The sequence below is a fragment of the Trichoplax adhaerens genome, genomic scaffold, assembly GCF_000150275.1.
Source record: "Trichoplax adhaerens TRIADscaffold_9 genomic scaffold, whole genome shotgun sequence".
Lineage (NCBI taxonomy): Eukaryota > Metazoa > Placozoa > Uniplacotomia > Trichoplacea > Trichoplacidae > Trichoplax > Trichoplax adhaerens.
This window is the reverse complement of record NW_002060951.1, coordinates 1,042,478-1,052,727: the sequence shown is the minus strand read 5'-3', so window position 1 is coordinate 1,052,727 and position 10,250 is coordinate 1,042,478. Positions and strand designations below refer to the sequence as shown.

At 33.3% G+C, this 10,250-nt stretch overlaps 2 protein-coding genes across 2 annotated transcripts; one reads left to right on the top strand and one right to left on the bottom strand.

Annotated features, from left to right (window-relative positions):
* Positions 1 to 2,108: 2,108 nt before the first annotated feature.
* Positions 2,109 to 6,712, top strand: TRIADDRAFT_28601 (uncharacterized protein; the record flags this gene model as incomplete). The annotated part of the gene is made up of 18 exons (XM_002115060.1): positions 2,109 to 2,159; positions 2,971 to 3,036; positions 3,210 to 3,286; positions 3,422 to 3,489; positions 3,653 to 3,822; positions 3,923 to 3,974; positions 4,049 to 4,107; positions 4,197 to 4,297; positions 4,395 to 4,465; positions 4,779 to 4,945; positions 5,168 to 5,201; positions 5,461 to 5,553; positions 5,641 to 5,735; positions 5,853 to 5,903; positions 6,093 to 6,160; positions 6,266 to 6,343; positions 6,476 to 6,539; positions 6,647 to 6,712. Coding segments are annotated over 18 exons (1,431 nt in total), but the record flags the coding sequence as incomplete, so codon positions are not given.
* A 1,421-nt stretch (positions 6,713 to 8,133) lies between these two features.
* Positions 8,134 to 10,194, bottom strand: TRIADDRAFT_58889 (uncharacterized protein; the record flags this gene model as incomplete). Its single annotated transcript, XM_002114868.1, has 8 exons — positions 8,134 to 8,237; positions 8,383 to 8,580; positions 8,790 to 8,888; positions 9,064 to 9,167; positions 9,401 to 9,445; positions 9,595 to 9,763; positions 9,924 to 10,087; positions 10,181 to 10,194. 8 exons carry the CDS (start codon positions 10,192 to 10,194, stop codon positions 8,134 to 8,136), a joined length of 897 nt encoding a protein of 298 aa, XP_002114904.1.
* Between the last annotated feature and the right edge of the window lie 56 nt (positions 10,195 to 10,250).

Here is a 10,250-nt window from a genome sequence, read left to right as displayed (position 1 = left end):
TGAATTCTATACGGTGAAAATTGTATAACTCATGTGGATCTATTCAATTTCGAGGAAATTGCATGGAGTAACTTCAATTAGAGTCTAAATGTATTGATATTGTGGTGGCAAAGTTGACTCATTAAAATGGATTTAGCGCATGCAAATAACTTGGATCATTGTTGATGTAGACAGCTGATTCCTCCATACAGTAGTATAGAGTATACATCATCAACAAGCATGGATCGTGTTAGCCCATTACATGATGAGAAATTATGTAAAGTGGAAAGATTGTGTATCAGCTTGATCGTTGGCCGTCCATTTTCAGCGTTCGGTATTGAACGCTCTTCTTCAACAACAGCTTTTAGCTGGTAAAAAACAACAACATGCAGTAGTCCATAGAAGTAAGAATCAACCTTACAAAGTAGGGGGATTATGCTTAACTTAATATGACTAGATACCCTAAATTACTCAATAAATGGCGTGATTTAGTGAGTAGTCGTTGGCTGTCCTTTAACGCCATTAAGATCGCTTGAGTAGAGTATTTGTCGACAGACTACGATCATCTTGAACAGCCCTAGTGTATTGTAGGATAATTTACAAGTGTTTGAGTACCGGCACTGCTGTGTAAGCTCAGTTTCTTTCTCAAGTTCTAAACAGCTACAAGACAAAGTCTGGATCCTTACAGTACAACATACTGTACTGTACGAACTGTACTGTAGTGTGAGAAAAGTGCAAATCTTGTTGGCCGCCATTAGTCCACCAAGTGAAAGTCGACAACTCGTCCACAGACTTGGCCAGAAATCGGTTGCAATTTCACTAGCTCAAAGCCAAACGCCAAGTATTCATGGGCTGTAGTTTCAAAGATTTCATCCAAGTTTTGCACAATGTCGAGTATGAAAGTCAGTATCCAATCCATCGGTTACAATCGATTGTACAACTATTTTTTAAGTAGCAATAAAATTAGATTATAAGGGTAGACGAATTGTTGTCCATGATGAGCAAAACTACATCATCATCATCATATACTGTAGTATGTGTGTAGCTTACGAGAGTAGCTTTGGCTATTTCAACTATCAAGAAATGCAATAGGACATGATGATAACTGCTTCAATAGGCCATCGTCTATACTGTACTTTGAAAGATAATATTCTACAAAATGACGATGATAATACTGTACACGTCATGATTGCAGTCTTCCATACAATCCAGTTAACACTACTACTACTGCTACTACGAATCAATCATCGTGTCCTTCGCAGTGACGACTGTAAAAAGGGCACCTTCACCAATAACTTACAATACGACTAGTAACTTGTAGATCATTTGTAACAAACAGGATAACAACTGTTACAAGTCATCATTTAGTAATTTGATCTATAAGCTCAAAGTACACTTTTATTTATTTATTTATTATATGGTCATTAGAGAGGATCACAAGAACTGACTGCCTCAGATGGTTCGGATGCTAATGGTAGCTTAGTACCTAACGTCAAAATTTTTCCTTCTAAAACTATCCTTATTCATTAACAAGTGTTTGCAACATAAGTCGAATTTTGCCATCATCATCATGATTTTATTACTACTTTATAATACATCCGTAGTGCAGGTATAAAAAAAAACAATAATAAGAATAATTTCCAATCATTTTATAGTCAGCAACCGTGCATTAGTGGAAACGAATGATCAGCTAGTCAATCAAATGACTGAAAATAGCCTGTGTAAAAGTAAACTTGAAAATATCATAGGTAATATTGCATAGATGCAAAGTGAACCTACATAAAGTTTCATCTTGTATTGCTAGCCAGTCAGGTCCATCTTGTATGGACACTATTTTACATTGATGTATTTTTATTTTATTCTTTGCTTTGACCTGATAATGATGGATGCCATCGCCTTGCAGATGATTCACTTAGTGATGCTAAGAAAGTAAGTTTTCAAAATGATATTATCATCCCTACTGGGCTATCCATGTCATCTTTTTTATTCAACTCGTTGTCTTTTGCACCTTTCAAGTGTAGTGCTGTATAGAATTAATGTTTCCATGAAATACAACAGTTCTAATGAGATATTACGTGCATTTTTTTCATGTCCTTATCCAAAAATAGGCCAGATTTGAAATACCTGTATCCCGCGTAATCCATATTAGAAATATTCCGACAGATTCTTCGGATGTGGAGGTCTGCCAATTCAAATTTTAATATTATATATTAAAAATAATAAAAGAATCGCCATTTCGTACTACTTTACTGCGGAGCAAGTTAGTTTGCATTTATCGTAACAATACCTCAAACGACACCTATAGCGAATGATTATATTCAAAACTCCACATAGACTGTCTACAGTGTACGATTCTTAGTAACGGTTAATAGTAGCTGGTAAATTAGCATGAGATAATTTACATTATTGTCCAAATCGATTATTTTTATTCGCTACAACTACTTGTTAATCTAAAGAATAGTAGTAGAAGAAATAGCTTCTATTATAATTATTAATATTACTATAGACTACTACAATTAATTAATATCGTGAATATTGTCTCGTATGTTCATACTCTTTTACAATAGCTGAAAAATGCACAGTAAATTTTCACAGTAAAGGTACAATACTTCAAATAGTTGCATCGCATGCTAATCTTCTATTCGCACCTTATTGGTGCTCTTTTATTTATCCATTAATCGTATAAACTTTCCGTTATTATTCTGTTGCAATGCACTAAATTTTTCAGACTATTATTGACTTTGACTATGACACTGATCGCTCTAATTCAATCCATCATGTTATAGTTGAAATAGCTAGTTCAATGCCAATAATTTACTTTCATTCCTGTAGCTAGAAATTCACATGGGATAAAATAGAAATGAACTCGAGTAACCATTGTAAAAACTGTATGAGAAGGATATAATAACAATTGATCTCTCGTATGTCACGTATAAACGATGATATTGAGGATTGAAATATCAATGATTAAATGCTATGATTTTTGTTTAGATTGCTGCATTAGGTGTACCATTTGGAAAAGTAACCAATATTTTGAGGCTAAATGCAAAGAATCAGGTATGTTGCTAGTGCTCTTATGGAAGAGGCATACGTGTTACATTGATTTTATTTATACTTGAGATAACTCAAGATAAAATTCCAAATGTTTGATATTGCCAATTTTAGTAAAGCTAAGCAGTTCATTTTGGAAGATCTATAATTGTTAACCACCGTTAAATTATATCCTATAGTGCTTTTTAGAATTAGAAGATGAAAATAAGACTAGGAAAATGATGAATTATTACAAATATGTTGCTCCTAACTTAAGGTTTAATATATGAAATGTAGCTAAGATTTAGAAAACATAAATCAGAACTGTGTAAAATTGTCAAATATAAGATAATTTTAGTTGAAATATTAGTCAATACGTGTTTGTGACCTATTATTGATTGAATGTGATCAGAGGCCATCCGGTATATATGCAATATTCCAATCATACACAATTAGTCACCGATTCAAGTAGATCCAAAAGTTCAACGGTAACTTTGTTCTACTATGTAGCCTTTAGGGTTGTCAAAATTTTTGGCTGCAATTATTTTATAAATTGCGTTGTACCTGTAGACGCCTTGAGCAACGGATCTTACATTATTTATTTATATACAATTTTGACAGGAAGCTGCTATAGCGGCTGCAGTTGCTGCTATATCTAGTTCGTCGCCACCTTTAAATCCTTTGGATAGTGAGGTTTCTCTGAAATCTAACGAATTAATGACAGTTGGATCCGCTTCTCCTGAAGCTGGCAGAGTATTACATATCAGCATAGACAATCTCGTTTATCCAGTAACCTTAGATATTCTGAACCAGGTTAAATTGAATTAGCTATAAAATAGACTGTATATATCGCATTTTTCTCTGTTATTTTGGACGTATTTTGACATCGAATGTGATTCAATTTCATAACTAGATCTTTAGCAAGTTCGGAGTCGTGGAGAAGATTATTACATTTACTAAAAACAGTAGGATCTATTTATGATAATTTACGTAATATTCTTGTAGTAATTTTTCAATTATAATCTTTCTTTTAAATTAGATTTATATCAAGCCCTCATACAGTTTACCGATGCTGTGGATGCACAGAATGCAAAACTGGTATAATTTATATGCGCATTATCGTATAATTTTAACTATTATATGAATACTTAAAAAATTTTTTTTTGGCGAATAATTTTGCCTTCCAGAGTCTCGACGGACAGAGTATTTATTATGGTTGTTGCACATTAAAAATTGATTATTCTAAGCTCTTAAGTATTAATGTTAAATACAACAATGATAAAAGCAGGTAACTCAATATCATCTTTACTTGTGTGATACGCAAACCTATTTCTAGTTTTGAAACTTTGTACTCTAACGGTAGCATACCAATTCGTGTACCTTAGAGATTTTACTAAGAACGTTACGACAAGAATAAATCCTACAGCTGGAGCAACTAGCATTGCAATTCCTGTTGGTAAGCAGCTTAATATTAATTGAAGTTGATAGATCTAAATTGATGAAATTTGTTCAATATGAGAATCTCCTTTGATAATTGAAATGCTCTCGTACAATACTAAGATAACATAGTTAAAATGTTTTGTTTTGTTTGTAGCTAGTGCAACTTCAAGTCTCTATGCAAGTTCTATATTAACTAGTACTGCTGCGGCATTACCCACATCATTGGCTTCCTATGGCTCAGGTTTTTCTTTCATTTATTGCTCTTATCACATTGAAATATTATCGATTGCTCTGCTTCTGTAATCTCATCGGATTTTTACAATCTACAGCAACAATATTGTCACCTCTTACGGCAATAGCCACTACAAGTCCGTTGCAATCAACTTCTGACCTCTTAACAGCTCCAATTCAGCAACAACTATCTGAAGGAAATTTGGGATATGATAATTCTAGCTATGTGGGTAGCGTCATTCATGTTACCAATCTAAATGAAGCGGTAAATGTGCTTTCACCATTTTTTGTTAATTAAATGATCTCATACACTATATGCTATTACTACAAATAGTTTTTACTGATGGTTTTAACGATGCACTCTTAATCATATTTAAGAGTCACATAAAATTATTTGGATCTTCTGTATCTGCAATTAATGTTGCTCATCATATAGCATTAATTCTTTCCTTCTGTTTCTACCAATGTCTTATTAACATGGCTATAGAAAGTAACTCCTCGAGCTTTATTTATTCTATTTGGTATGTATCGAGATTATTTTAGTTTGAGTTTTGGATTATACTATCACGATTTTCTAATACTTCTCTCAACATTGAACTATATTAAATAATTATAATACTTGAGGATATTTTTGAAATATTACTTGCTAAAGGTTGCACGCATATGCCATAACTGAGAATTGTGATATATGAGGCATACTCTATATACAAGTATTACCTGTACGGGTATAAGGTTTATGTAAGTAGACACTGACAAATAGCATTTGCTTTGTGGTTGTAGGTGTTTATGGTGACGTTTACCGTGTAAAAATTCTATTTAATAAGAAAGATACTGCCTTAATTCAAATGGCGGAGCCCCATCAAGCTCAAACTGGTAAGCGATGAACAATTTACTGTTTGCATGGATTTGATACCTTTCCTGAATCGACTGTGAACCAATTTATTCTTTGTATTACACAAGCCATTGCACATCTTCATGGAATTCAGCTATATGGTAAGAAAATGTTTGTTTCTTCTTCTAAGTATGCCCAAGTTCAATTACCGAAGGAACCAGACGTAAGTTTCTGCAGTGAAATAACTTTGTTGCGGGAATGAATTTTAATTAATTTTTGGCTTATTGCTATTATATGACAGTATGTTTATTTACTAAATATTAGTGGTTATGTATTTTAGCCTAGTGGGCTTACTCAAGATTATTCACAATCCGCATTACACCGCTTCAAGGTATTTTACATTATGTCATATGTAAATGATTGACTATTATAATACTATTAATTATTAGCCACCAGCATAAATCTTTACTAGGTGATATTTACGATTTATCTGGATCTGAGAAAATTATAGCCTGCCATAAATTAACGACAAAATATATCACTAAAAATTTCCCATTTTTTGGTTCATAATCGAATGTAGAAAGTTGGTTCACGTAATTTTCAAAACATTTATCCACCTTCTGCGACCTTACATCTATCTAATATACCGTACGAGAAGTATACTTGACTGATTAATTTAGCATACGGTGCTATGTTAACTTTCGTTTTCTGGAAATTCTGCATTTTATTAACATGGAGTTCAACCTTTATTAGTCCATCGGTTACTGAAGAAGATATAAAGGAATTATTTGAAGGAGATGGATGTACCATCGCACGCTTTAGATTCTTTCCGTAAGTTTTACGAATACTAGTTTCGATAGTTATAGCTCTTGAAATTTAATAATTTCTTATTTGCAGTTTATGTGCAATCGTTACTAACTTTTATAGTATTTTTTCAACTTTTCCATATAGAAGTAATAATAGTAGCAATAACAGAATGGCTTTATTGCAGATGAATTCCGTTGGCGAAGCTACTCATTCACTAATAGTAAGTTAGCGGGTACATTGTTAATCATGATTATATGTATATGGAATCTGTTTCGAAGAATCTTTTTTTAGTAACTATAATTAATGGTGAAAATATGTCCTTTATAGGAGAGACATAACTATCAGATTGGTTCAACGTATTTAAGAGTCTCTTTCTCCAAGACAAGTCTATAGTATGTTAGATAATCAATGCAATTTGTGTAGATTCACATATTGTAGTATTTTTGTATACAACGAGTATTACACTGTAGCTATGTTAAATTGCAATGTGAAGTTTGGCACGTTGTTACTATGGAAAGTAACAACGAAAATGGCACAGTGCATTGCACTAAGAAATGCTAGTATCACTATATTGGATTGCCATTAAATGGAAACATTGTTAACCGGTATAGTGAATATATTACAGATAACTTAATACTTCTATGCTATTTATTTTGTTATTATTAATTATGTGTTTCAAAGAATATTGCACAGTACAGTACAGTCTACATTCTACAATATAATGGTAATAACACTGGTCAAAACTTTAAGTACTGTATATGATATACAGTAAGTATAATGCACTATGTGAGATATGGAATGTGCTGTATGAGATTCTTCAATTTATTATATCATACAGGTGGTAGGGTACCGCAAATGTATAATCATTAATTAATACTCATTTAGGTTTGCATAAAAAATGCAATCTATAAGGATTTCAAAGTATTATGAAAGTAAAGTACAGCCTGGACGGGTACATAGATTGAATAATATAGCAATACAATAAATAGAATTCAGTAGTATTGAAACTAGAAATGGCTCAGAATTTATGGAGCAATGACTCACGCGGATGTACATAATTGCATGTCTGAGATATGAGATTTATACTTGAATTGGGAAATTAAAATCTTTGATCGCTATCAGTGCTGTGTCATGAATTGATCTTCATTGCCTCCCATACTATACATATGAGCATTTCATGCGATATTGTAAAGTAATATAGTTAAGCAAGTTCAATTCGTTTTATGAGAAGAGAGTTCAATCTAAAATCTTGATAAGAGGGGATAGAATGATGCTATTACAGTATCTAACCTATTAGCGATAGCTATTGTGACGACATGAAGTACTATAAAAATGAGGTCAATAGCTGAACAGTGAACAATCGTTGACTAACAAGCTTTTCTCACTTTTATATCATTTTTTATTTATTTCTACGTATGATCCACCAATGATATTCACGTAATCATGTAAAAATAGCCATTTAAAAGGTAAGACATAAAAAACGGTGTTGAGAAATTTCCAAGATCAAATAGCTAGTTTGCTCTATTCTGCTGTCAATTTTTGATAAATGCTGTTATTATTTTATGGTAAGCGAACCTCAGGAGGACCGATGAAAGCAACTACAGCTACAGATGTGGTTAAACGCGCTCTTACAAGCATATACCGAGATTACCTTACAATATATTCTTATGCTTTTGATAGCATATTTAAAATTGATATTGGCTGTAAATACAGTAACTTTAAGTTATCTTACAGCTTTTAAGATTGATCAAAGTTGTAAAGTTTTCTAAAAATATATGACTTGTAGTACTCTCGATAGGAATAAGAAAAATTTCTTATTGCATTCGCGATTTTAAGGAAACATCGAAGATTGATTCAGTAATGAACTTTGGGTCATTATGATCAATATTGATGAAGGCATCTGCCAGCAATAAATTGCCTAAAGAGATGAAATTTTAAAATAGTGAAAGGTCAATTGCTACGGTACTCATTCCATAATTAGCAAATTACGGATTGGATATAAGCATACGATAGTACCATCCTATTTTAACTTTTTATAAATATTCCGTTACGTATCGTATTACCCGGCTCGCAGGCGTATCTCTCAAAATCGGTTACACCAGCATCGGCTAAGACATCTTCATCGATAGTGCAATTACCAGTAAATTCTGCAGCTTTCTTTGTTACGATCGCATATGCAGCATCAGCCATAATATCAGGCTTGCGACAGTGCTTTGCTGCTTCGGAACCAGTCAACATTTTGACTGCAGCTGTAAAGATTGCTAAAATAAGGAAAGAAGGTGTTGCAAAGTATTATTAATGTCACAGCACTTTTCCCTTTGCGACTTACTACTAAGTCATTATCGTACTGTTTGCAGTGCTGTATCTATGCGCAATAAATGAATGTGCACATTATACTGTACTCGTATAGCGTTTACACTGCACAATACTGCACTACACTTTAAGGTGATTTTATTGAAATGGTTGTAACCTGTTTTAGGCCATAAAGCATTGACTGCAATTTGACCTTTAAATTCAGCTGCCATCCCTATAGCACACATAGACATGCCATACTTGGATATGGTATAAGCTACAAAAGGAATGAATTGATTTCTTGCTTAGTATAACGTATCCATCCTTCGACTAAGATTTGAATTCTTCTTCAGTATGAAAAGGCAGCTAGTTATTGTAACTATAAGTAATCTAACGAGAAATTGATGCAATAGTCATGAATATTATGAAGCGATTAATTTAAAAATAATCACCACAATGATTCTTGAACCATTTGGGATCCATGTCTAGAGGTGGACTAAGATTTAATATATGTGGATTTTTGCTTTGCTTCAAATAAGGAATACAGGCTTGTGATCTACGCATATACGTGTAATACAATAATATATTATATGTATATACACTGTCTTGATATTAATACGAGTCCATCGTTTATATATATATCATTTATCCAGAAGGTGATTGAATTATTAGCTACTGACAGCCTACTGTATCAACTTTAGGGCAATTATAAATAAATTTTAATAATATGTTACATAACATTGACAAATGCATCGTTTGCTGTTAGCTTCTTAACGAAAGAGATCTTACGTGATAAATGTGCCACGAGCATTAACGTTGTTCATCAGGTCATACCTATATAGTAGTATTTTCAATGTCGAAGGAAGTTTTAAAATAATCTAATGGTTCAGAATAGGAATCGCTAATGACATAATCTAAAGTAGAAAGGGGACTGTAATTTTCAATTGAAGAATGTTGCTGCAATCGATTGAATTCCTTTCTACCTGTTCGAGGGTGTAGACTCCGTACCCGTAAGCGATATAGCACTAGCATTGTTAATAACAACATCGATGCCACCAAATTTACGGACAGCTGCTTCGACAGCTGAGGAAACAGATTGTGCATCTCTGACATCAACTTCACACGGTAATGCTTTTCCGCCACATTTTTCAACTATAACATGTAAGAAGTGTATGAGTGTGCTATAAAAATGGATAATAACATGTTGCATCCGCTTGCTATTCTACAATACTGTCTTGATTGGAAATTAGGAATAGGTAACTCGTTGGATATCATCAACACAAGACTGCCAATAGAATATCATTCCTCTTACTTTCTTCAGCTGCATCATAAATTGTTCCAGGTAATTTAGGATGTGGCTTTGCCGTCTTAGCGAAAATGACAACATTTCCGCCATCGCGAGCAAATTTTAAAGCAATCGCCTTGCCGATTCCACGACTGGCTCCGGTAATAACGGCGGTACGATTAGCAAGTTTCCTGGATTTATTGTAAGATGGAAACAGTTCATTTTAACGTTTGCAAGGGTACAGTAAGGATTGAAAAGGAATCGACATCAACATACTCTCCTACCCTGTATTAATCATGTTGTCCCTTGGAAACTGTAGGTTGGCAGTAAAGCTGGGCAAGGTTGGAAATAGCA